Source organism: Bacillus rossius, chromosome 15 (assembly GCF_032445375.1).
Source record: "Bacillus rossius redtenbacheri isolate Brsri chromosome 15, Brsri_v3, whole genome shotgun sequence".
Classification (NCBI taxonomy): Eukaryota; Metazoa; Arthropoda; class Insecta; order Phasmatodea; family Bacillidae; genus Bacillus; species Bacillus rossius.
Genome location: NC_086342.1, coordinates 1,448,994 through 1,476,161, shown reverse-complemented (window position 1 = coordinate 1,476,161; position 27,168 = coordinate 1,448,994). Strand labels below are relative to the sequence as shown.

General features: G+C 41.5%; 1 protein-coding gene across 2 annotated transcripts in view; it reads right to left on the bottom strand.

Annotated features, from left to right (window-relative positions):
• LOC134539337 (mucin-5AC) overlaps nucleotides 1–27,168 on the bottom strand; it is a 144,585-nt gene that overhangs the window by 18,166 nt on the left and 99,251 nt on the right. Inside the window, exons 3-5 of one of the 2 annotated variants that reach the window (XM_063381278.1) lie at nucleotides 8,875–9,024; nucleotides 7,919–8,127; nucleotides 733–3,458 (exon numbers count right to left, since the gene is read on the bottom strand). In XM_063381278.1, the coding sequence (XP_063237348.1) occupies nucleotides 733–3,458; nucleotides 7,919–8,127; nucleotides 8,875–9,024 (3,085 nt within the window). The remainder of the gene's footprint in view (nucleotides 1–732; nucleotides 3,459–7,918; nucleotides 8,128–8,874; nucleotides 9,025–27,168) is intronic. The other variant, XM_063381279.1, reaches the window with a different exon arrangement.

Genomic DNA, 27,168 nt, shown 5'->3' with positions numbered 1-27,168 from the left:
GTAGTGTACATGATTGGAAAATTTTATTTATAATCTTATTCCAACCCCAATTTAATAATACTTTTAAGATTTTCAGTTAATTTTCAACTTGTTTTGATCATTATCTACAACTAAGTATGCATTTATAACTATTTATTCATTAACACTTTTAAAATAGTGCACAGAGCTTTATCACTAGTAAATGTTACATACACAACCAAAAGCTTGAATACATTTGTACTACATCTGCACCTGACGTACACAGAAACAGCATACACGACTACAAGACAGGCAGCAAAGCAAGCTACATAACACTCAGCTTCAGTTCAAGCACTTAGCATATCATGTTTAACTGAACACTCTTAGAATAAAACTAGCAAAAAATTATTTCATTGTAACTGAAAATTTGTGGCAATCATTCGTGCTTCATTTTAAACCAGTGTCAATTGCAGTTTAAGACTGTACTGTAATCCATGTTACGAAGGTTGCCTAACAGCTAGACATTGACCTGCCTGAATTCAAGTTTACTTGCGAGTTATGTTTCCCCTTACGTCACAAAGCTTCCCATGGCTATTTTGTCATGGTGATTGCTCTCCTAATGTTTGTTACGCAAGTTGAAGATACAGAGATCACAAAAGTGTTCAGCTAAGCGCAATGCAACTAGACATACGTACACTACGACGACAAAGGTGCAAGGAACAAGCGGGGAGGACGCAAAGTGCACAGTGCATTACCAGATTTCCGTGTTGTTACCTGAGTGGGCGAGGACGCGCGCGCGCTCCGTGTCCCTGGACACGACGGGAGAGGTCTTGCCCGCGGGGCTGCCCAGCAGGCTGGGGGCGACCCTGATCTGCGGCCCATAGAACTTACGGCCCCTCGCGTTGGGGTTGTCGACCACCCTCGTGCCCTCCTCGGCGGCACACTTGGGCGGGCCGGCGGGGCAGCTCCCGTTGCCCAGCCCCGCCGGCCCCCTCCGCTCGCTCTTACCTCCCCCCAGAGTGTCTACCTTGTTGTTGCTTTTCAGAGTTTTGCAAGCGTCCCCGTCAAATCTGTTCACGTTTACGTTGGCGGCCAGCTCGATATTCGACATTTTCCTAGCCTGCAGAAGCGGGGAGTTGGCCAGGCGGTAGCTGTCGCTGCGCTTTATTTTCGAGCTGGGGACGGCGTCGCTAATGCGGCCGAACAGCGCCGGGTTGGTGCGCTGCAGGTACGAGGTTAGCCTAGGGTTGGACGGGCACGGGGGTATCTTACCTTCCTCTTCCTCCGCGGGCGACGTGGACGGAGAGGAGCGGCTCGAGGTGACGCAGTGCGCCCGGTGAGGGTCGTCCGGCGACTGCACGTTCACGTAGGCGCCGCGCGAGTTCTGCCGCGGAGACAGAGGCCGGCCGCCGGGCGGGGGAGCCACCACGGGGGTCGGCGACGCCGTCTTGCCGCCTGCCCTTATGATGACCTTCCCGAGCTGAGGCGACGTCGGGTACCTGGTCGCCGGCGAGGAGAGGGTCACGGGGCGGATGTTCGCCTTGGGGACCCTGTGGGCCGTCATCGGGCTGGCGACAGGAGATGCGATGGTGTCCTTCACGTAGGGCCCGGGCTCAAAGGACGAGTAGCCTCCTTTGTTGCGCTTCAGACTGTCCGAGGAATACACGACCTTGCCCTCCGAGTCCAGCGTGACGCGCGCCCCCAGGCGTCTCTTGCGCTCCAAGGAATCTGCCGACGAGGCCGCGGTGTTCTGCGTCGCCGCAGACGACGGCAGCTCGTTCAAGGACACGTACTCTTCGTCCCGAGTGGGCGACTGCGCCGCCGCGGCGGGGGGAGGTTTTGTCTTGGCCATGTTGGAGTAGTACGGCGCGTGGCCCGGTGGCAAGTGGCGCGCCTGTGTTCGGTTCCCGTGCACGTCCATGATAGTGACGTAGTCGCCGGCATCCTCCGAGCTGGCAGACTGCTTCCTGCCGACGCCCTTCGCCCGGTCCAGCATGGCGCCCGGGGGCTCCGCCGAGGGACTGGGGGTCTCGACCGCGCCGTTGAAGATGACAGTTTCGCCGCTCGGGGACCTCGAAGGAAAGGTGTCGTCGGTTCTGAAGTATCCGGAGCCAGACATCCTGTCCAGCCTGGACCAGGAGTTCCTCTTCGGCGGGCTGCGAGGCGACACCTTCGTGAACTCGTTCTCGCTGGACCGGTCCGAGTCGGTGCTCAGCTGCTTCTCGAAGCGCCTGTGGTGGTGTCTCGACTCCGGCTCGCTCGCGGACTGGGGCAGCCGGTACAGAGGGCCGTACTGTCCCAGACCCGCCTCGTCATCCGACTGCGGCGGCGTGATCACGCACATGGACGGTATGCGGCTCGAGTTGATGGCCGTCTTCACCCGGATCCTCTCCATCCGGTCGAAGCCCTCCAGGTCGGACTCGGAGAACTCATACTCGGAGCTCCTGGCGGTGAGCGTGCCCTGCGGGCTGCTGGTGGAGCCGACGGGAGAGCTGGAGGTGTTGTGGCCGCTGTCCGGAGACTCGGAGGTCGCGCCCTCGTCCTTGTGCGCGTGGATCAGCACCGTCACCTTCTGCATGTTCCTCTCGAGGGAGCCGCCCGCCTCCAGCGAGCTCTTCCTCTCTGGCACGGCGGGCGCCGGCAGACCACCCTCGGGGCCGAACATGAGCGTGGTGCACACCGTGCCGGCCGAGCTGGTGGTCGTGCTAGTCGAGCCCTTGCCGAACAGCTCGTACTCGCTCTCCGCCGATCTGTTGGGCGACCCCGACAGCGCGCTGGTCGAGTGCAGCGCCTGGGGCGCGCCCCCCGGGTCCTCCTCCCTCAGGGTCTTCAGCCCGCTGTCCACGTGGAAGGAGGTGTAGTAGCCCTCCGTGTCGCACGAGTACACCGAGCTCGTCTCGCCGTCGTCGGGCAGGCAGGGCGCGATGTCGGGCGTCAGCGTGCCCTCGCTGAAGGACGACGACGCCGAGGTGGTGGCGAACTTGCGGCGGCTGCCCGCCGACGAGTTGCTGGACGTGCCCGCCGACGACAGGGTGGTTGTCGTGCTCTTGGGGTGCACCGAGGTGACCGTGGCGGCCTCCGACGAGCCGACGGACGCGCGGCCGCTCTCCGAGCTGGCGCTCCAGTTGCCCGACGAGGAGTGAACCGCGTCGTCGCCGCACTCCTTCTTCTTGCGGCGCAGCAGGGAGTTCTCGCGCAGCTTGACGGCCATGCCCACGGGCCCGGAGCTCGTGGACAGCGGCAGCTGCGAGGCTTTAAGCGCGCGCCGCTTCGCGCCCACCGCCTCGTAGATGTTGGCGTCCTCCAGGGGCGCCCCCTTGTCCACGCTGGCGCTGCGGATCAGGCGCAGCTTGCCCTTGCCCCACAGCTTGAGGCTGTTGAAGTGCGACTTCTTGGGGTCGTCCAGGGGCCGCAGCAGGTCGCTGCTGGCGCTGCGGGCCGCGGGCAGGCTCTCCAGGGGGCGCGGCGCCCCGGGCCCTTCCTCGCCCTCCGTCGCGTCCCTGCACACACACCCCACACGTCTCCACGTCATCTGCCATGCTTTACAAGTACATAGTGGGATGCAGAACAGGGGCGTAGGAACCGGGGGGGACAGGGGGGACGTGTCCCCCTGAACTTTTTGGGTGGACGGGACTGTCCCCCCCCCCCCCCCCCCCCCCAACTTTCTAGACCGTGATATTTTTATTTTATAATATTATTCTGCCCAACTTTATTTGTAATTTCTTCACTCTTAAATTTTATTTTAAGGAAACAATAATAATTTTAACATCGATGTATCCAATGGTTAGATACAAAAACTGCTTAAAAAGCGCTATTATGCACTTTTAAAATCAAAATTTTTCCTGCGGAGGACCCCCGGACCCCCCGTCTTAGTAAGAGGGGAATGGGTTTACATGACATCAAAATCATTATTTGTCCCCCCCAACTTTATGAACACAGCTACGCCAATGATGTAGAAGTAGGTGCATCCAGACGATGAATGCCAAGAAATAGAAAGATATTACACAAGTCACCCTGGTTTATACTAAAAGAACAACAATTGTGTAAGAAGTAACGTCAATAAGGAATAGGAAAGATTTTTTATGGAAACCTACCGATGTGCAGGTAGTCCTTGGAAGAATAAGACGGAGCAGATTTCGAGCCCTGGCTCTCTCGAGTGCCGAGTGTGAGAGCAGAATTCAGAGTCGTCTTTCGAAAGCGGAGTCTACTCTCATTCACCTGGCAGCCTCACCGAGCCTCGCACTTCAGACACAGTTCTGTCGAGCGACTGCCGGCTGGTATCATATATCCCCTCCGCTTTCGGCAGAGATCTGGCAACACCGCACATTTCCTCGGAAGAACTGCTCACAGGGTGAGCCGGCAGACCGACGTAATGGCGGATATTTTGAAGTGCCTGCCGCGGGATGAGAGATTGATATCCCCTCCTATAGGTCTCCCTTACCCCTCCTGAATTGGATCCGTCCACTCTGCGCATGCGCCGACGTCACATCAAGTTTATATAAGCTCGTAAATTTGGTTGGCTACTTCTTCTCCGGCGTAACTTTGTAACTGACATGACATAGTCTGGTTAGGTCGTGATGGCAGTTGGGTGTCTGGGCAGCACTTAGCGTGAGTACGGATCGTAGGAACGTTTATCTAGTCAATTCGTTTCGGCACGCCCTTAGAAATTGATTTGAATGTAACTTTTATCTTTTATGTACTAGTTAATGAACATGTTGCCCAAGCGACATTTCGATCAGGCTTTTTATGATGCATTAGTTTAGTCTGTTATGTCATTTTAGACTAATATACATAGTCTTTTCTATCGTAATTTAAATGGAGTTTACTTGCAATCAATTTGGTCACGCAATAAATTAGCACCCTAGGGTACTGTTTAGATTCTGCAAACTGCTGATGCTTGTTTAATGTTGAGTTGCATTCTGGTTACTATTTTTTTTAAGAAAGCTATTAAGTATACAAGAAGCTCGAGCACGTTACATGAATGATATATATGTGAAAGCAATTGTAATGTTGATTAAGAATGTAACTAATTATGTGTAGTATACGTGTCGGGCTACGACACGCTCCATAACCGTAATCTTGAATGTGTAAAGGCGGCTAGTATATACAGCTGTATACGAGATGTGACTTTACTCTTGGTAATAATATGTAACTTTCTTAATTTCCTTAATATGAGATAAACATATAGTCAACTTCCTACAATTGTACTGTATTTGCGGCTACATGAGGGTCGTAACAAATATTATTTAGCTAATTTTATATGCTGTGTGTATTTTTGCTATTTTATTATAAGGGTTTTGTACTCACTCCAAAGAAAATAGAATTATAAAATTATAATATATAATCATGTTTTGTTTGTTGAATGATGTGATTGTGTTTATATCACGTACGAAACCAGCATATTGAGGGAATAGGGCTTGTGGCTGAGATCGCTGGTTTCAAGGGGGAGGACACGACTTAGATGCTAGTATACCTTTAGGGTGTTCACCCTAAAATAGTAAGGCGCACTGGACAGCCAATTTCGAAAAAGCATTTGAAAATATAATCAGTGCTGGGAAAATAGTTTTCTCGGACAAAGACGCAGCGGCCTAGGTGGTAACGAAATTGCTTGTAGACCAGACGCTCGAGTCTCGCTAATGTACACGGTTATTTTTATAATTATTATTTTTAATTAACCTACTGTTTACATATATATAAATAATTTAAATAAAAATATGTGTATGTATTAAAATTATTTATATGTATATTTTTATGTATTAGAATTAAAATTACACTAACAATTCAATATTGAAAATATAAAATAATCACTGTTATAATAATAGGTTATAAATAGTTCTTAATTTAATTTAAAAGTTGAGTTTTTATTAATAAATTTTGTTTTACAAAGAACATGTTAGATAATTATCATAAAAAACATAGCAAAAATTTGTTTGTCATCTTGCCCAATTAATAAATGTTATTGTTACACGAACGTTGTTGAAGTAGATCTGTTTAAAAACACATTTCATTCATGAATAAATTGGCACGTTTGTTTAGAGTTTGCGGAGAAATAATTATAAACAAAGGTGGTGTTAGTTATATACATGCAGAGCTGCCAACCTCAAATCACACCCATCAGTAATGGCAATTAGGTATATGAAAAAAGTACGCGTAAATCATGCACGATAAATTTTTCCTGGGGCATTATAACACACTCACAAGATAAAACAACGACAATAATATGCAAAAGAAAAAGAAAAATATGAATACAATGCAAATTAATACATAAAAAAATCTATTTGAACAATACAATCATCTGAATATGTAAGAAATATTAATAATTTTACTGGATATTTTGAATCTTCAATTCAATGTATTCAAAGTTAAACTTTAAAACAACTGTCTTTTTATTTGCTTCTTTTATCCTGGTTCGATAAGAAATGTCATGTAAACAAACAAGACAAACACAAGGACTTGTAAACAATAACTGCGTTCGTTACTTTCGTTTCTTCAGATGTAGCGAAAAAACGAAAATATAGATTTATTGCTAGTCACGGCTTTAAAATGTTCTGCATGTTTCTTTGATTCAATATGCCGTCTACAGTCATCCCTTTCACCATGTGCAATCGAAAAGTCACACGCGCATACATTACAAAACCGTGGCGTTCCAAACATTTGAAAACGACAATCATGGCCATTCTTTTGAATATTTAAGTGGAAAGTTCTGAAGTCTTGCGTGTTTTTTCCCACAGATGCACATTATTCTGTCACACGCTTCATTTCTACAACCGGCACTGAAGAACACAACACTATCGAAAAAAATAAAAAAATTTTCACGTCTGTAGACACGACAAAAACCGGACAAAAACACTATGATGAAAAAAATGGCTTTCAAGAAATAAATTAATACAACACAGGTTAGCCAAAGTACCGTACAAAAATTATCGTGATGTAAGTAGCCTTCAAACGATAAGTCCGAGGATATGTACTAGTTGTATCGTACAACGGACGTAATACCATCCCATTATTATTTGAAAACACGAGAATTAATTTACTTATTTCGACAGTACATCGTACATGCGCACACTTACTAGTTCCGTTATTTGAGCAACCAACTGAAGTATTCAAACAGCGTTCACGAAACACGCACAGCAGAAACGTAAATTTTTCCGTTACCATGCAGCACAAAGCCTCGTTTCCGTAATAAACTAGCGATGTTCCGTAATTCCGTAATTCGGGGTTAAAATCCGTAATAATTACGGAAAATCCGTAATGGTTGGCAGCTCTGTACATGAATGTTTGTTTGTTTGTCCCGTATGCGTTCCTATACCATTCATCCGATTACGATGAAATTTGGTGAGTATTTATGTGCATGCCCGCGAAGGTTTCTGAATTAGTAAAACCATTTTACAATAGGTGGTGCGCGAATCGTTACAACAAATGTGTGTATTTCATATAGTTTAGCGGCAGTTCGTGTGTTTTCGGCGTATGAGTGCGCACTCATGACAGCATTGTTTTTATTAAATATAAAAGAGATATAGAGAGATATAGAAATATATACTGAGTTACAGAGATATAATTATATATAGGAGACAGAGAGATCGTGGAATTTATGGAGATGTGTGTATACATATATGTATATAGCAAGATAGTGAGATATATAGATATATTGAAAGATGGAGCTATAGAAAGAGTGCGTGAGTTAAGGAAAATATGTACGTAGAAGTGAAGCAGGAGGAAGTGGAGGAGGAAGTGGAGGAGGAGGAAGTGGAGGAGGAGGAAGTGGAGGGGGAGGAAGTGGAGCAGAAGGAAGTGGAGCAGGAGGAAGTGGAGGAGGAGGAAGTGGAGGAGGAGGAAGTGGAGGAGGAGGAAGTGTAGCAGGAGGAAGTGGAGGAGGAGGAAGTGGAGGAGGAAGTGGAGGAGGAAGTGGAGGAGGAAGTGGAGGAGGAAGTGGAGGAGGAAGTGGAGGAGGAGAACTGACCCGGCGGCCTCGGCGAGCTCGCGCTGGTCGGTGCCGGCGATGGTGTTCCTCCTCCTGGAGCGCGGGCGCCTCGCCCGGCCGTCGCGCCGCCGCACCTCGGCGCCGTCGTGCAGCCAGGAGCGCCGCAGCAGCGACATGCGGTCGAAGGCGCGCCCCGAGGTGTCCACCAGCACCACCTCGCTGGGGAACCGCAGCGCCACCGTCTTCACCTGCGCCACACGTCCGCCCGCTCCCTCTTAGCATCTGCGCTGCCTCGCCACTGCGTGTTGTCTACAGCCTCAGGGTTCCAACCGAGGACTTTTTATTGTAGGCCTAAGTCTTTTATATAAAAAAATTATTAAAATTTTATTTTTTTATTAAAATTGGATAATAAATAAAAATTTTCAAGATGGCGGCCGTAACGATAATTGCAACGGTGACGTCATAATCCTAGATGACGTCAGAGGCTTATCGGAGGCTGTAGACATGGATGCTTAAAGCCTCTTTTAGGATTTTGTGTTCTTTCTAAGGCAAAAGTATTTTGAGGTTTTTCGAAATCCTAACTTTTGTTTGGAAGAAAACGAGAAATTTTTCTTTAAAACGGGAATTTTTGAGTCATTTTGAGTCATTTTTGAGGAATTTTGAGATATTTTTGAGTAATAAATTGCCGCCGTGACGTCACAATCCTAGATGGTGGTTCGACACGTCACCGGACCCTGGACCCTGTTCCAGGAGAAACATTTACATACTACTTATATACTTATATACTTATATACTTATATACGTGTGTGTGTTTTCAAAGTGTTTAAATTTTTTTTGTCATCGAAAATTGCGTGAAACATTAAAGATCCAGTATGTGAGACCACCAAAGCCGATCCCTGTAATGTTACGGAACTACCTCCTGCGCGGCGGAGTGCAGGCGGCTGCGGGGGCCGGGGGGCAGGGCCCCGGGAGAGGAGAGAGAGAGAGACACGCACCTGCTCCTCGGGGGACGGCAGGCGGTGGTCCAGCTCGTCCGGGCCCGCCTCCGGGGGCGGCGCGATGCGCGCGGAGCAGTCCGGCCCCACCGTCACGTCGCCCACCGCCTCCTGGGACGTCCAGCGCCGCAGCTCATCCAGCGCCGCCGGCTGCAACACCGCCCCCCCTCGCTGTCAACCAACACCTTCCCTTCCCTCCCTCGACCGCACGACACCACACATGACCTTCGAATATATATATATATATATATATATATATATATATATATAATACTGTATAGAAGTCGCCAGCCCAGGTTAAAATTTCTAACACGGATTGAGGTAGTTGGTTAATTCACCGCCGCAATCGCCACCATCTCTAGGGGCATCGACTTGTGGTGGTCCCTGGCGGACAAGTGTCCAACTCTTCAAACAAACCCTCCCCCACCCTCTCGTTGAACGACCTTGAGCTGCAGTGAATGATTGGTGGGAGGGGGGTGCGGGAGAATGACAGCGGGCGACAGTGCTGCGCTCTAACGCGTAAATAACAACCTAAGACGATACAGGGCATTACTGCAGCGGTGAAGTTCCCAAGTTGCTCATCATACGCTTCTGAAAAACGTAGAGTAAATCCTATCCACTCGCGACTTCTATACAGTGTGTGTGTGTGTGTATATATATATATATATATTCAAAGACATGACGTCGTGAAGCTGCAGGACAACTGTTCTCCCCGGGACTGTTCTGTTATGATATAATTCATGTTCATCACGAAAATTTTTCCCTTCAAGTTAACTCCCAACAAAAAAAAACATATAGGTACTTATTAAAACGTTCTTTCTCCTATTATCTTTATAGTTCTTGGAGCTTCTCGAATATTAGCGACCTTCGGCATGCCTCTGACGGCCAATATTGATGTGCATAAACCAAACTCAATTAAAAAGGCAAACAACTATAAAAGGCTAAAATAAATTAAAAAAGTGAGTTAACAAAATAATCTCAAAAAAAATCTATGAGCGTATAGACGATATAAAAATAAGAGCAATAACAAAAAAAAGACTAAAGCAAAACAGAAAAAAGTGGCACATGCCACAAAGTTATACTTTTTAGGCACCTTTTTTTTAAACTGTGAAAATTTCGTTGCGCGTTGCGCACGCATCGTAAAAATTCCCTCTCATAATTTTTTTACCAAGTACCTAAAGAAGTATAACTTTAAAAAAGCATTCATTTATTGTGAATATATTAGTGATATAAATTGTGATTTTCAATATGATTTGTAACAAAAAAAATTGCAACGGTAACATCATAATTAAAAAAGTTCTTGAATCCGAAATGGCGGAATCCAATATGGCGGCTGGATTAGAGGTAACAAGGTAATCCAAGGTGGCCGTTGTGATTTTACAATTCAAAGCAGTGGCCCTGACAACACAATCCAAAATGGCGGTCGCCAACTCGGCACCTAACCCTGAACCCTGGTCTCGGACATGCATTTCTATACTACTAACAATAAAATCCGTTCCCTAAAAATAAGGGACTGGCCATGTCCTGTCGTGCACTAGGAATACGGTTAGGAAACAGGTGTAGCATGTTCAACACCTAAACCCTTGGAGTACTGGCCTAAGACACATTTTCAGGCATGCGTCCACACGACCCTTCTCCGGTTTTATCTTTGAAAGATTTGTGCAATGGGAGTGCATGAGTTGATGTAATCTTTTGGACATACGCCATTGCTAAGCACTTTTTCTGTAGAAGAAAACTAAAAAATACCCAAAAGACAAAAAACACAAATTAAGCAAAAAATTGCTGTTGTCAACAGGATATAAACACCACATAATATTCCATAACAGGAATATGGTCAACAAACAATGAAAAACAAAGAAAAATGGACTAAGAGAACGAAGAAACCCCCACAAATGATGACAGCACAAAAATATTGAACCCAAAAAAATTCAGCACAACAGTTGAAACGAGAAAAAAACACGACAAAACGAAAAGACGAAACATAGTAGCTACGCACACCATGCACTTACTGTGAACTATGACATGTACAAATAACACTGCATGCATGCACGCCTGCCAAATGACAGTTTATATTATTGCAGGGCCGTCTAGAGAAATTAAGGGACGGGAGCTAATAATGTTATCGTGCCCCCTATCCATTATGCAATGTAACACTTTTCAAACTCCACAGTTAAAAAAAAAAAAAAAAAGTGAGTGTTTAGAACTCGCCAGTGATGTGTAAAAAATCTAACCTCGGTTGCGGGCGAATTATTGTGTTCTAATGTTGCAAATAAACTTATGACCGAAGCTCTGACACGAAATTAAACGCAAAATTCTTTAATATAATGCCGAACGTGTTTTGAAACAAATTTCTGGACGCGAATCACACGTAGTTTCCGCCCCTGCCGCTAGAATTCGCTGCCGGGGAAGCTGCGTCGACTATTGAATCATTTCTTTTGCAGAGCGAAAGGTTGAACTACACAATGAAACAACTGCACATATACCTACTATAAAGTTTCCCTTTGTCTCTAAGAACTTTGTTTCGCGCCATCCGTCACAGATGGCAGCACCGTGGTTACACATTTCCGTTCCATTCACGAAATTGCTCCTACCAAATGTACACCGAGAGCTAAGATGTTTACACATAAAAAAAATTGGTTGTCTGTAAAGTCGGTTTACAGACGATAGTTTAACGTGACAACGTCATAACAAAACATTGATGAAATGATTGCATACTTTTATGAATAAAATTGAATCATTTTTATTTTAATAATAAAAGAATAAATACTTGAAATTATACTAGTAATCAGATTTTTAAAATGCAAGAATAATTAACCTTTATTGCCGAAATTGTTGTTGTAATAAGCAATGAAAACCACATTAACTTTTCACTTCACTTTATAAACAGTCGACGAAACAGTTCACGTGTAGATGACTTGTAATTAATTTTAAAAACTGGCGTTTAGCTATAAAGTTTTAATATAAATTATGAACAAGTTTTTATAATAATAATCTGTAATCAAATATCTATCATCAATTATATGAATCACCATAATTTTTTAGTCAATTGTGACATAACCTATTATTACTGCACTCGCCGACAGCGTAACGGAACACAGCGTAACGGAACAATGTGCGTAACGGGACACTTTTTCGTGCGTGCAGCCGGCGTTCATCGATTTATTAGACGTTGTCAAATCAAAACATTATTAATGTATCTCAACTGTGTAAACGTTACAGTGGCCATAGCTTGAGAGGTTTCCTATTAGCAATGGCCTTGTGATGTGTCTCGAAGGCCGTGCAGACGTGCGCAGCGGTGCAAGTGAAGGCGTGCGGGGGGGGGGGGGGGGGGGGCTCTGGCCTCTGAGGCGCGGGAACACCCGGAGGAAACACCCGTGAAGGCTCACAGATCACTCCAACCAGGAACGTCGAAACGACCTCGGCATTTCGGGAAAGGGTGGATTGGAGGGGGGGGGGGGGGGGGGGGGTGTTTCCAAAATCCAAAAAACTTCTTATTTCTGAGAGAGATTTTGTTAACACAAAACTACTGTTTAAAAAAAACTACCACTTTTACTACTGTGGTATTGTTAGTTGCGACTAAAACACGTTTTGACCTGTAACTATGGCCAAGTATTCTTCGTGAAAAAAATTTTTTTTCCAGTCCAGCTGTGTATTAAAACTTCTTTGCATTGTCTGGATTTTATTCCAGGCGCGTGTCTACTGTCAGCGCACCTATCACAGCCACCCAGTGCGGAAGCAATTGCGTCCTGAGTGGCCCGGTCAAATAGGGCGATGGCTTTTCTTGTGGGGGAACAATCGCTAGTGCGGGGGGCATTCCTTATTGCAGTCTAATGAGGGATCTTTTTTTTTTGGGGAAAAAATGCATGCCCCTACGTATATCATATTTTAAATTTTTAAATTGTATGGGTACTATTCTTTTATTCGTATCTGAATCAAACATTAAAAAAATATCAAGACATATCGTCGCTTAGCCAACAATACCGTCTAATTAACATTTCAGTAGCTTTACAGGCGGGTCAAACACCTGCTTATTTTCAAGTACGTGTAGTGTGTGTAGGTATTTAACGTAATGCTATTTTCGAAACATATTGAATATTTTTTGCACTATAAATAACCAACTATCGCCTGAGCGTGGAGTTAATAAAATATGCGTTCTACATTTAGCCGGTTCCATGTTCATGCGACGGTGCTGCTATCTCTTATGATTTTTGCCGTAGCAATTTGCATCGGTAGATGCGAAACGTACGCTAGAATTCGTTGGAACCAAAAGGTCAATTTCGACAGAAATGTCAGTTTGGCGGTTTTGTTTGCTAAGCGACGATGTGTATATATATATATATATATATATATATATATATATATTTTTTTTTTTTTTTTTTTGAAGCGTTAAGTAAAGTTTGCGTGCTTTTTTTTTTCTGAAACGTGTTTTATTTCGAGAACGTAGTCTCAGAGTGGTGGTGGTGGTGGTGGTGGTGGTGGTGGTGGTGGCGGTGGGGGGGGGGGGGTGTTTGTGATCTACCGTCTAGCGCGGGAAGCGTGCGACAGCCAGGACACTGCGTGCAGTCACACGGGAGACACACGGTGGCACAGTTAGTTACCTGCATTCCCACGCCCCGCCTCGGCTGCAGGTCCTCGGAGGGGGGGGGGGGAAGAGAACAACACATCAGCACACACACACGGACACAACAAACAGCTGTCTGTACTCGCGCGCGACCAGCTAGACCTCAGAACACTGCGTGCTCCTGTGAACCCCGCTCCTGAGTCGCTGTCCTGCGAAGCCCGGCAGGGACAAGCCAAACAGAGGTGTTCGTAGCATACAACAAAAATTTGCAAGATAAAATTTATGTGCTTTTAAATCATATACTCTACTGATTGATATTGGATACTGGTCTATATAGTTAAAAACATACATTTATTGTGAATATTAGTGATGGAAATTATGTTTATAAATTGTTTCATGAGTAATTTCAAGTGTTTTTTTTAAATATAAATGATGTTATGTTCCCGTATGTATAATTTATTTGCATTATATTTTTTTACAATCTAATCTCGTAAATAATTAAAAATTAATACATTATAATAAATGTTCATCATATTTATTGATTTTCATTATTAATTAAAATTTATTTATATTATTTTACTAAATGATATAAATAATTTTATAAGCGTGTTTATATTAACATTGAATACAGAGTATGTATTTAAAAATATTAATTTGATTAAATTCATACTTTACCAACTATATTTATAATGTAACTCCAGTCCTTTTATTTTTATTTTTAATTTTCTAATAATTATTTGCTTGCATGCAAAACGAAAGTAAGTTTTTTATTACAAGTAAGTATAACTTTAAAACGCGCGTGCATAAGTACACGCACTTTTTTTTAATTTTTTTATATAGTAAAAGCTCTGAACTCTGTACTTGCTATACACAAAATATTTAGGACAAACGGTAGCAAGCCATTCTGATACCAGCTGAAGTACAACTCAAACATCTCCTGTACTATCGCCGGGACTGCAACAGCTCCTAGTGTGTGCAGGAGGTAGCGGGAGGGAGGGTTGGCACGGTTGAACACGACGCGAGCAAACGGGAAGCAGTTCATCGCCGGCTGGGTCGAGTCCGAGGCGGTCTTCGAAATAAAGCGCATGGATGAAATTGGCGCGAGGAACGAGGAACACGAAGAGCAGGGGCGTGAAGGCGGACACGCGCCCAGGGCCCTCCTCGTGGTCCAAGGTCACTGCCCAATGCCGCGGTGTTCCGCGACCAGGTCTGGGGGAGGACGGCTCCGTGGTGCCATTGAATATATATAACTTATAGAAGTCGCGAGGGGATAGGATTTATTATTCCAATTTTCGGATCCAAAACTGAGGTAGTTGTTAGCTCCGCCGCTAGACAGCTCTTCTTTCCACAAGAGGGTACTCGTAGTTACCAGCTTCCACGCCAGAGCGCTGTAGCGTCGCTTTTTTCAAGGTCGTGCGCGTAATTCTCTGTTTCACTCTATCGAGAGGCGGTGCCTTTTGTTGAAATCCGAGCGCTTAGATACCGGCGGGCGCAACTGAATTGGAGGAGTACGGCCACCGAAAAAAAAAAAAAAAAAAAGTGCGGTTAAAAGATGCCAACATCAAAAATTAAGTTTTAATAATAAGAAAACTACAGAAATTTCTTAAAGCGTATCAGATTGGAATGTACAGTATAGTGTACATTCCCACTGACATTCGTAGTTCAGAATTTATAAAATGTTGTGTTAACGGAGTGGCGCATTGAGTAAAATGGCAAAACATAATTTGGAATAATTCTTGACAACGTTGAATGATTTTGGTAGCTATGAAACAACTATGGCTGCGATGACTGTTCAAACGCGTGCACGTGTTGTTATTAGTAACAGAAACTAATGGTATGATGTCATACTTTGTGGCTATGCAGTTTATAATTTTTTTAACATAAGATGAAGCATTTTTACATAATGTTTTGGTTGTTTCGTTATTCAAAATAAATAATCTTAAACGTTATATGGTTAATATTCCCATTAGCGAATGACCACAAAAAAAATCAATTTTGCCAACATAGATCTGAAAAGTTAACGATTTACTATGTTAAGTTTGCTTATAAATAACGCACATTTCCCGGATCTCCAAAGAAAATAAGAGTGTTTGTTATAGCATTGAGTTCCCACTCTTTATATTCCTTGCTTTGAGGTTAGATACACAATGCTCGTAAAAACGATGCGCAAGTATTTTGAATACAAATATATTTTATTTTAATAACCGAAAGGTAAATATTATTTCCATGAAATATAATACAATTCTTTAAACAGACAACATATAAGAGCTATTTTTTGTTTTGTTTATTATTCCATCTGGCGTGATAAATATTATATTTTAAAAACTGTTTGTGGATTTTTAATATAAAATAAATATTTATTTATGACATCAATTTAAGTTGTTCAAAAAATTCACTTTGGTATGAATTAAACCAAATTCATGTTATCCAGGGCACAAAATTAGAAACTACCAAAAAAGATTATTTACATTGCTGTTTTGTGTAAATCTGTGCACGGACTTAGTAAGTGACATATTTATAATTCCTCATTTTAGCAACCCATTTTAACACAAGAGAAAAATGATTTTATATTAAAAAATTATTATTTTAAACCATTAATTAGCAGGAAACATGTATGAATAATCTATTTAAATTTGCATTTGAACAGTGAATATTATTTTGCAATAATAAATATTTTTATCATCGTATATTACTGATGAAAAGTTTGTATTTCCATCTAATCAGAAGTATTATGACACAGTTAATTAAATTGCTTTACAAGTTTTTATTCACATGAAAATCATTAAAAATTGGTTGGAAAGTTATATAAATATACAAAAACAAATCATTATACATACAATTTTATTATCTTAGTGGATTTAAATTAATGGTGTCCCAGTGACTACTGCGAAGAAAAAATGTCTTGCGAAAGGTTTCCTCGTAATTGAAATTCCTCAAAAAAATCTATCTCTCATTTTTGGTGACATTTCTGACAAGTGGTACAATGAAATTTGAGACTGGCAAATGAATGTTGTGAAGCAATAAACAAAATATCACATTCGTGAACTACAAATGCATAATTGTTTTTATTTTATAATAAAAGTGTATCTAATTACCCGTGGCTTTGCTCACGTAATTTCCGGGTATTGCTGATATTCTACCATTTTAAGAAAATATGTATTACATTTCAAAGATTTTTGAAGAATTATACATAAAGAACTGTCAAGTATAGAACATATTTTATAAATAAAAATATTTTTATGACTTATTTTTAATTGGTTTAGCGTAAGTCTATTTTAACTTTTATTTAAAATTAAGTACCTACCTTATTTTCTATCTCCCGGTTTAGTGACTTTGAGAATATATTTTTCCTTGATGAAATCTTAACTCTTTTCCATCTGACGAAGAAGCCAATTAAAAAATAAACTAAGACTCGCGCACTTATTGTATGTTAAGACTGCCATCGTTTTAAATTACTGTAATTTTTTTAGTTATAGTCATGTTTAGTATAATAACATAATATGCCTTATTACGCATACATTTCAGTATTCATGAAACCAGTGCATTTTTATTTGAAATGTAGAGCAGTTACCAAATTTCTTATCTCGCATATTGATCTTTTGGTATGGCTAGTATTACTTAAACTAAATTTTTGAATTTTCACTGATGCACTGTTTTCCCTTTTCTATGCGATTTAGAAAATATAGCAATATACGTAAACCAATTAAACCAAAATCATCCTGAATTTTTATTACCGAAAAAAGTTAATTACAAAAAATTTTAATGTGCGTATTTTAATATTGAATTTATATATATCTTGCCAATACTGATTTAGTGGGTTACATTTTTTTATTTTTAAAAATAATATCTACCCCTTTTACTACTTAATAGATAACGTTGAATAAGAGAAGGTTGTTTAAGGTATGTTGATTTTCCTTGCCAATATCTAAAAGTAAATTTGTACAAACGCGAAATATAGTTTAAATAAGTATTTTACTTTTAAAATAAAACCATATTTTGAACGTAACACTGACTATTGGCCCAATACAAAGTTTTAATAGCTAATTTTCACTTCACTCGGGTACAGAATCCCATCATTCAGTGATTTCCGTGGCTAGCTTCTTTTGGGATTTCATCATTCTCAAACGACGGTAAGGGAAGCTCCTCTTCAAGGTCGCCTAACGATGTTGATAAGACCTGCCGGGTAATTTGAATCGTTGGTCTGGGATTTTCGAGGGGGGGGGGGGGTGAAGGATGATGTCACGACTGGGCTGGTTAACCTAGTTCTGCCAAATACCGCCAGGGACGTATACAGCCGATACCCTGCGATGAAAGCGATCGCAGCGGCGGAGCTTGGAACTACAACAATTCTTCTAAGAAACCGGACAGAAAATTTAACCTGGGCTCGCGACTTCTATACATTATATATATTCAATGGTGGTGCTGTCACAACTTAGAAACACACAACTTAGAAACGTCATAACTTAGAAACACACGAGATATAATATTAGAAGTTATGCCTGTTCTAAGTTGTGTATTTCTAAGTTATCACGTTTCTAAGTTGTGTGGTTCTGCGTTGTGTGTTTCTAAGTTACGTGTTTCTAAGTTGTGATAGTTCTAAGTTATGGCGTTTCTAAGTTGTGTTGTTCTGCGTTGCGCGTTTCTACGTTACGTGTTTCTAAGTTATGACAGTTCTAAGTTGTGATAGTTCTAAGTTATGACTTTCTAATTTATGATGTTTCTAAGTTGTGTGTTTTTACGTTGTGTGTTACTACGTTATGTGTTTCTAAGTTATGATCGTTTTACCTTATGACAGTTCTAAGTTGCGTGGATTTTTTTTCGAGGTTTCTAAGTTATGACTGTTCTAAGTTATGACTGTTCTAAGTTATGTGTGGTTCCCGACGGCTCCAACAGAGCAGTCCTCGGGGCGAAGGGAGGAGAGAGCGTGCCGGGGAAGAAGGGAGATAAGCAAGGAGGAAGGAAGCGCAAGGAAGGGGGGACTAATGGCGCTATCTCCGAGGCGGGGTACAGGGTATTCACTTGTCCCGGCGGCCTCGGGCTGGGCCACAAAGGGGAGGCCGCCAGGGGCGCACAATCACCGCGTCCCGCGCCCGACCACGGCTCACAGACCTGCCTGCGAGTCGCTATCTCACACTTCTTTATGGCAAACAAAAGTACTCTGCATTTTTATTACTAATAGCCAAAGACTAGCCTATAATTTGTTTGATAAGATTTCCATTTTTGGCTTGACAACTTGGGTAAATAGAGGGGTTGATTTTTTTGAGCTCTTAACATTTTTTGGGTATTTCATATTTTTAATAGTAATTACCCAGAGTGTGTCGGGAACGCAACCCCCCTTCCATGTTGGACGGAAGGCGGGTTTCAATTGTAATATTGTTTCTTAAAAGTATTTTAATATGCATGGTTTACTTTGACATTAATCTTTGTTTGATGTTACAATAATAACACGACTGTTGACGGCGAGAAAGTCCTTCCTTGCCAGCACTTGCCTGGCGCATCTCGGACGAGTGGTGGGTGCCCCGAGCTCACGTGCCTCGCCTGAACAAAGGGCAGGACCGCCGAGAGACAGGGGCAAGCTCACATGCGTCCCGGACATTAGACTGAGGGTAGGCCAAGCGCGGCTCCAGAAGAGGGGCGGTGGGGGCGATAGCCCCTCCCGTGACCAATTATATTTATCAGTGTATATTTATGTTTACTTAAATATTTACTTTCATATGTTAAAAACTTTTATCTCATCAAAAGTTGCATGGAGCTACTAAGGTTCTGTCTTTGAAACCTGTAATTTTTAAATAATATTCCAAGGCCAATATCTGACCGCTTTCATTTTTTGCAACTACGACCTTTCTTTGTGCGATATCCCCTCCCGAAAAGTCATCCTGAAGCCGCCATTTGGGTAGGGGGCAGGTTGCCTTCACCCTGATAGGACGAAAATCAAACGCGTGGAAACCTTAAGTAATGCGATACGCGCGTATAACGGTAACAGTCATGGCGGTGTCGTTCACGAGCAAATCCACCTGGATGGGAGTTGAGGCTACAGACTGCAAGGGGAGGGAGGAAGAGAGAAGGGGATAGAGAGAAAGAGAAAGAGAGAGAGAGAGAGAGGGAGAGAGAGAGAGAAATCCATATGATTTTTGGTTTCACTTTAAACGAGGAGAAGTTGTTCGGCTCTCGCTGAGCGCCGGAATGTCAAAAGGCCTAATAAGGCAATGAAGCTTCTGGCGGGTTGCCACAGGTGGTGGGAGTGGGGGGGGGGGGGATAATGGACGGAACAGCTAATGCTGCAGCCAGTATCTGTGATTGTTTACGATCCCTGGTTTGCCCTTAATCTACTATATTCTTTCCGTTTATGTGTGTGTGTGTGTTACAATGGTTACATGTACAGTTGGAGAATAATAAAGGTGTTATATATATTTTTTCGTTCCAGTATCCTTGAAATATTAACTAATAACCTGTGAGTAAAAAAAGATCCAAATCTCATAGAAGAAAACAGTGGTATGAATCGCTTAATATTATTAATCTATTAAAGGTTTGCAGTACTTTAATATTTTTAATAGTAAGGGATTTGAATTAGTTAGAAAGGGGCCCATCAAAATGATTATCCCCCGGTCCCTAATTTCTCTGGACGGCTCTGAAAGAGAAGTCAAGAGTGAGGACCTTGTTTTATTTATTCAGTCTGGACAACATGTCGTTCCTGACGCGTGCAGGGCAGTGCCTGGTGTGACTCTGGGTGGCGCCGTGTCCACCCCTGCGCCGGCGACTCGCCCCAAGGCCGCCCGCGGCAGGTAGAGCTCCGCGTGTGGTGAGCCGTCACGCCGGGCGCCAGGGGTGTCCGCCGGTCCACACGCGGCAGGACGCGAGAGGCTGTCCAGACCGGCGCGTGCAGTAGGTCACAGGTCGGTACAGGAAGAGCTCAGATCGTAAGGAGTTGCCTCCTGCACTTTGTGCGCCCCTGGCGGCCGGACCACGCGTCACGTGCTCGGCCGAATCGCGCGCGGATAAGAAGTCAGGATGAGGGGAGGGGCGGGACCGCGCGGCTACAATGGACCGGAATGGAATGCGACTGTTGGCGCGCCGGTAGCGAGGACTAGCGACTCTGTGGGCGGGCTGCAACAACACGGCGGGCCGGGCGCGACCCGGAGACTTCGACGCAATACCAGCACAGTAACCCTATCGCTTCTTGCGACGCAGGTCGACCGACGAGTCCTTCGTAGCCGTAAGAGCTAAGGCTGGGTCTCCAGTGGTACCAAGGCGCGGGGCCAATGACAGCACGTCTCTGATCATTGACCAATAACGCTGAGCTTTACACCTGTGGACATGGTGCCCGTCGACGAATGGTTCAAACCGGACTAATTGATGATCTAAGCTATTGTCCAGCTTTGGAGGCTAGGTCCAGTAGGCCTAGGCGTGCCCTGATGGAAGTTCCCTTGGAATATATACTCGCTAGTTTCTAGCGTACACCGCCCTAGAAGGGAATGTTCTCTCCAAAGTCTGGTAACCCGCTGGCCGCTTCCAAGACAGTAATAGGTTTTTGGTAATGTCCATGGATATATTTCCTACAGCCGATCAGACCGTCAATGAGTGTCACTACTAGAGTTAAAATATTTCAGTAATCTGAGGACGTTTTTTTAAAGTTATAATTCTTTAGGCGAATTATGGGAAAAAAAGATGAGAATGAATTTTTACGATCGGCGCGCAAAATGCAACAAAAATTGACAGGATGAAAAATTGTTACAAACAAATAAATAAATATTATATATGTTTTTAAATCATATACTTTAGTAATGGATATTGAATACTGGTCCATCTAGTTTGAAAACATATAATTATTGTGAATATTAGTGATATAAATTGTGTTTGTAATACATATCAGAAATTTGTTTTTTGAAAGATTGTTAAACTGGTGCTTTGGTAATTATGTTATCATACTTGTATTTTTTTTTTTTTCGGTTTTGTTTACTAGATTTTTCTGTGCAATGTGTTAAGGGGCCCGCCTCGTGGCCGATTTTTTCACCGCTCGGGCTCAAGAGTTGTAGTTTTTCCTCCAAGCAGGGTGGCGAGTCGAAGAAACACTGAGCAGGGAGGAGGGCAGCTGGGGAGTGGGGGGGACACAGCTCCGGCCACCTTCCTCTTCCCTTCTTCCTTGACGCGACCTTGAACGCAACGCGGGAGGAGGGGAAAAGACAGACGCAGAGAATGAGAGAATGATAGCAGGCCGTGGTGATAAGGAACGTGTAGCTGGCGACCGCTCGCTTCCCTGTCCACAGCAATGCATATTTGTGTCCTGAATAATCCACACGCTAGGCTATCCCGTACAAGACGCACAGTATAAGCCTATATTACGCCAACAGTTTCCCAAATTATAATGCTCTATCTGCTTATTATAGAAACACAAGTCTTGCAATTTTTAAGATCGATATAACATTACCTAAAAGTACAGACCTATTAAATTACTGGTAACTGAATGATAAAATTTTCTAGCTCTGCTTGAACCAATAAACATGCCCAGTTTAATACATTTTCCTGTCATTAAACTTTAGCGTAGATTTAACTTATATTGGTTTTAAAAAAACCTTGTTCTAAAGGGGAGTATGTGCAAGTAAAAAAGGTAAACATAATTTCTGATGAAAAAGAATTTTTGGAATTGGTTTTTAAATGACTTTGAAGAAAGCATATTTTTTTTTTAATTTAGTTGATAACCTAATCTGGAACATATGTTTCGTACGTTGGCGTTTCAACTTCTTACACTTCAGAATTTAATCCTCCAGTTATTGTTTGTGAAGGTTAGGACCGCATATTCTTCATTTAAATTAAGCCCATTACACAGCTGCCAAATTTATGCTATACCTTCAATTATACCCATGGGGATAAAAATGAGCAAAAGTTTATCTAGCAGAAGAGAAGAAATAATTAGTTACTCCATTCACACGATACCTAGAATACTAACAGAAAACCTAACAACGCATTTGCCGACAAATCATGCTTTTTGGGCTAGGATAGACATGTTATTGTCCATTCAACCAATTACTGAAAATATATAAAAAATCTCACGATGTATTTAAAAATAATGTAACCTGGTGGATGAACTTGGTATTTAATCTTCCTGACTTCACTTGCAAAAAATAAAACAAATTTGTGCGGTATTAAAAAAAACCGAGCAATTGTAAAATTAATGAAGTTTGCTCAAATGTAGTTTATTTATTATATATTCATAAGATAACATAAATAAGACAGCTCATTCAACTAATTCACAATATTAAATGTGCTATTTGTATTGTACTAATTCCAAATGGTCCCGATTCACATATTTTATACGTACGTACATACTGATTGGTTACTAACTTATTCTACTACTTAAAAGAAATTGTAATTAACAATTTTCGTTAACAAGTGAGACAAATAAACACGCTCAGTTTAATGTAGTAGTTCGCATAGTAAACTGAAATCTGAAGTGAAGGAAAACCATCGCATTTTCGTTTAGACTAACAGGTGTGGGGTTTCTATGATTTGCTAAGTTTATTCAGTAATAATATATGGAGAATAATTTCCTAATAAATTTAGATAATTAATTATTTGTTAAAACTACTTGTATTAAACAATCAAACCAAATGACTAAGCTATAAATTTAATGTTATTATAACAATAGGATAAACAAATAAAATGTTTTAGTAGGTATTTGCTGTAAGCATATTTTTTGAATCAGTAATATTTTATCGAAAAAAAATTATATTCCATTACCTAAGTTGAAAAATAGCGCGCTTTATAGACGCACAACAAAGTCAATGGGAACTTTTGTAGGAGATTATGTATTATCAGTAGAGCAATGCTGTAACTATTTTAGTTTACCAAATATATTTCAGAATACTCCAATACCATAAAATTTAATTTGGGAAACTAATACGTTTCCTAATGTTTGCATAAGTTAATATATACAGGTTTATGTTCTTACACGCGGGTCAATCATCTTGGCAACATTGGCTCGTGGGTAAAGCAGAAAAAATCGAACACGTTCTAGTACGGTTTTAGCTAATATTTTCGGTATGAAAACCTTTATTCCCAGTTACAAACCCCTTGAAAGGTTGCTGAAATGCTACCCACACGGGAGCAGGCGCGCTAACAGAAAATTTTTATGGAAACTGCTAAGGGAATGGGCATCGTAGTGGTCGCAATCATAAATGTATATATATACATTTGATATGTAAATATGTGTATGCATTTACATATATACATATAAAGTGTGTGTGCATATAAAACTAGATTTCTTATTGTTAATTTTTTTTTCACATGTATTGTACAACTGTGGAGTTGGTTAAAAACCAGTGATTTTAAACAAGGGACCTTACAGTACAATAAGTTCAAATTAAATTTAAATCTACCAAATTTAGACCAAAGTATCACTCACTTAGATTTACTACACCTCTAATTTACGTCATAAACAGTAGGAAATCAGTCATGGCATATCTCATTTTTATGATTCATGCTTTGCCCAAATTTATGTTTCATAATGTATGTGGCAGTATTGTTTTGTTGTTTACTACATATTTGACACTCTACAGGTCCCATTTCTGTATGGTTCTAACTGCTACAACGACAAATATAATATGTGGTTACGCTAGATAAATTGTAATTATTTCGTATGCTTTAGCCCGAATCAAAAGGAAAGGAACTTGTGTGTCACTGTCATATTAAAACTTACTTAAGCTTTTCCTATTCAGAATTAAAGTAGTTCAATATTGCTGTATGCAAAGTTACTTGCTTACGCAATCCTCCAACATACACTGACTGAATTTCTTCATGGTACTTACAGGCATAGTTTTTTACTGTAACAATATGTAAAGCAATTTCGGTTGCGGACAATCCATTTATACAGAGAGCCAAGATGTTAAACATCAAAAATTACAACTCGATCACAAAACATACCACTCAGTCACACACTTCTTGATAGAGGTGCCTCACGACAGAGGTGTAAGATAGCATAGTTCGAGATTCTCAGCCTGTACCTAATTATTAAGAGCACATCAAACTCGGCATATAGACAGATTTACTTGGAAACAATAAAATAATAATTCAGAATCTAAATTACAAAACATTTCACAGTATTAACTTACGTGACATAGCGTTAGCCTAATAAACACTCTCCCCGAGCGACTGGCTCGGCTCGCCGGGCGCAGAGATGCACGACACAGGGCAAAGCTCAAGGTCAAAATATCTAACGCGCATTATGTGTTCTGTAAAATGGCTGGCAGAAGATAAAAACAAAAATAATATACAGAATGAAGCACCCAGTGAAATACATTTTTTTAAATATAAACATTAATGTTTATTTTCTTATGAATAAAGTACGATTTTTACGATTTTTAGAAGTTGAATAAATGCTCTTAAGTTAGATGAAGTCATTATATTATTTTCAGCGAGAGCATTTTGAAACATTAGGCAGCGCAAGGAGCCCCGATATATTTGTATGCAACTTCGTCATATTTTTTGAATAGCCTACTATGTCACAATAAGTGAAAAAAATAATGGAAATAAGAATGCAATTCGACGATATTATAAGGGTTATATATTTACTAGCTGCAGTACCCGGCTTTGCCCGGGCTGAACACCGGGTGATATATTGTCCGCGAGTTACAGCAAAATGGATAGCGATATGTCCAGTGTGTTGGACATTAAGAAATGATACATAATTACTGTTTGTGTATCTTTGACCTATGATTTTCTGTTTACCCATGGCGATCGGTTGAAAGGTTTAGAAGTTGATGCGCTACAGCGCCATCTAGCGGCGAGTTACAAAAAAAATGGATAGCATAAAAACCTTCTTCATGATAAAAACACTTCGATGTGCCAAATTTCATGGCGATCGGTCAAACGGTGTAAGAGTTTATCGACGTCATACATGCCAACATCCAATTATATATATTCTTATATTTCGAAATTTTAGGGCTTTCACTTTTGCGGAAAGTGGATGTTCAGGACCTCGAATGGTTTGGAACACTCCATCTCGAAAGAAATGATATTTGAAATTCCTGAAATTTTCGAAATTTTGGGGCTTTGTCCCCAGAGGGGGAGTGGTGATTTTGAGGACCCTGAATGGCTGAGAAACAATAAAAATCGAAAGAGAATGATATTTGAATTTTTTTAAATTTTGGGGTTTTGACCCCTGAGGGGGGTGGGTGTGTTGTTGAGGACCACAAATGGCTCGTAAACACTCCAAATCGAAAGATAATAGGCTTTTGGAAATTTTCCGAAATTTTTTAATTATTGGGTCTTTGACTCCTTGTGGGGGGAGGGTAGTTTGAGGACCCCGAATGGCTTGGAAACACTCCAAATAGTAAAAAAGTATTCTTAAATTTAAGAAATATTTCGAAATTTTGGGGTTTTGCATCCCCCCCCCCCTCCCTCAAAATTGGGTGGGAAGTCGACTTTGGGTAAAAGTTCCACCATGCCCCGGACACTTTAGTTCGTAATGACTTAATTTTAATACAATTTCCTCCAATTTTTCGAAATTTTGTGGCTTTCACTTTTGTGGAAGGGAGAGAGGGGGGGGGGGGGTGGGTGGAGGTTCAAGACCTCGAATGTTTCGAAGCACTCCATCTCGAAAGAATAGATATTTGAAATTCCTAAAATTATCGAAATTTTGGGGCTTTTTCCTAGAGGGGGGGGGGGGGGCGGGGTGTTCGAGGACCCTGAATGACTCGAAAACACTTAAAATCTAAAAAAAAAAAAAAGATTTTTTAAAAAATTTAAACTTTCGAAATTTTGGGGCTTTAACCACCTGGGGGGGGGGGGGGGGTGATGTTGAGGACCCCGAATGGCTCGGGAACACTCCAAAACGAAAGAGATATAAAGGAATATAAGAATGTAGGCATTTACTGTACTCCTATCTACCATAATAACAATATTGACAAATAGAAAAACTTATTACCTACCTATTAATAATTTTCTAAATAAATTAATAAATAACTCTATGTTTAAGAATTTACGTACATACATATTATTAAACTTCAAACTATACAAATATAAATATTAGTAGGCCCTACCAACCTATGAATAAATTTCGAAGAAATTTATAAGTTTACGAATTTATATACCTACTTAATATTAAACTTCAACCTATCCACACAATAAAAACCTAAGAATATTAGTGTAATTATTTTTTTTATTTGTCATAATACCTAAAATACGTATGTTTCCAAAATAAAACAAAGTATAAATAATGACCAATTTGACAAAAAAAATTGTACAACTCGAATGACATTGAAAACATACACGTGAAATTTAAAAGAATTATGAGTGCCCTAGGTAGGGAGAAAAAATATAGAAGAAATTAAATTTAATAAATGGGTGCGTGTACTTAGGTACGCGCATGAGAAGTTATACTTCTTTGGCATCATTAAAAAATAGTTTTTAATTGCATGCAAAAATATTGCGTGGAGTCCCTCCGCGCGGAAGAAGTGAAACTTCGTAATGTGGAAATGAAAATAGGAAGGGGTAGAAATAGATTTTTAGTGAAATCATATTGTATCAAATCAAAATAAAAAAAATAAAGGAAATAAATGTGTAACGATTCATAGATTGATCTTGAGAGAGAGAGAGAGAGAGAGAGAGAGAGAGAGAGAGAGAGAGAGAGAGAGAGAGAGAGAGAGAGAGAGAGAGAGAGAGAGAGAGAGAGAGAGAGAGAGAGAGAGAAGAGAGAGAGAGAGAGAGGAGAGAGAGAGAGAGAGAGAGAGAGAGAGAGA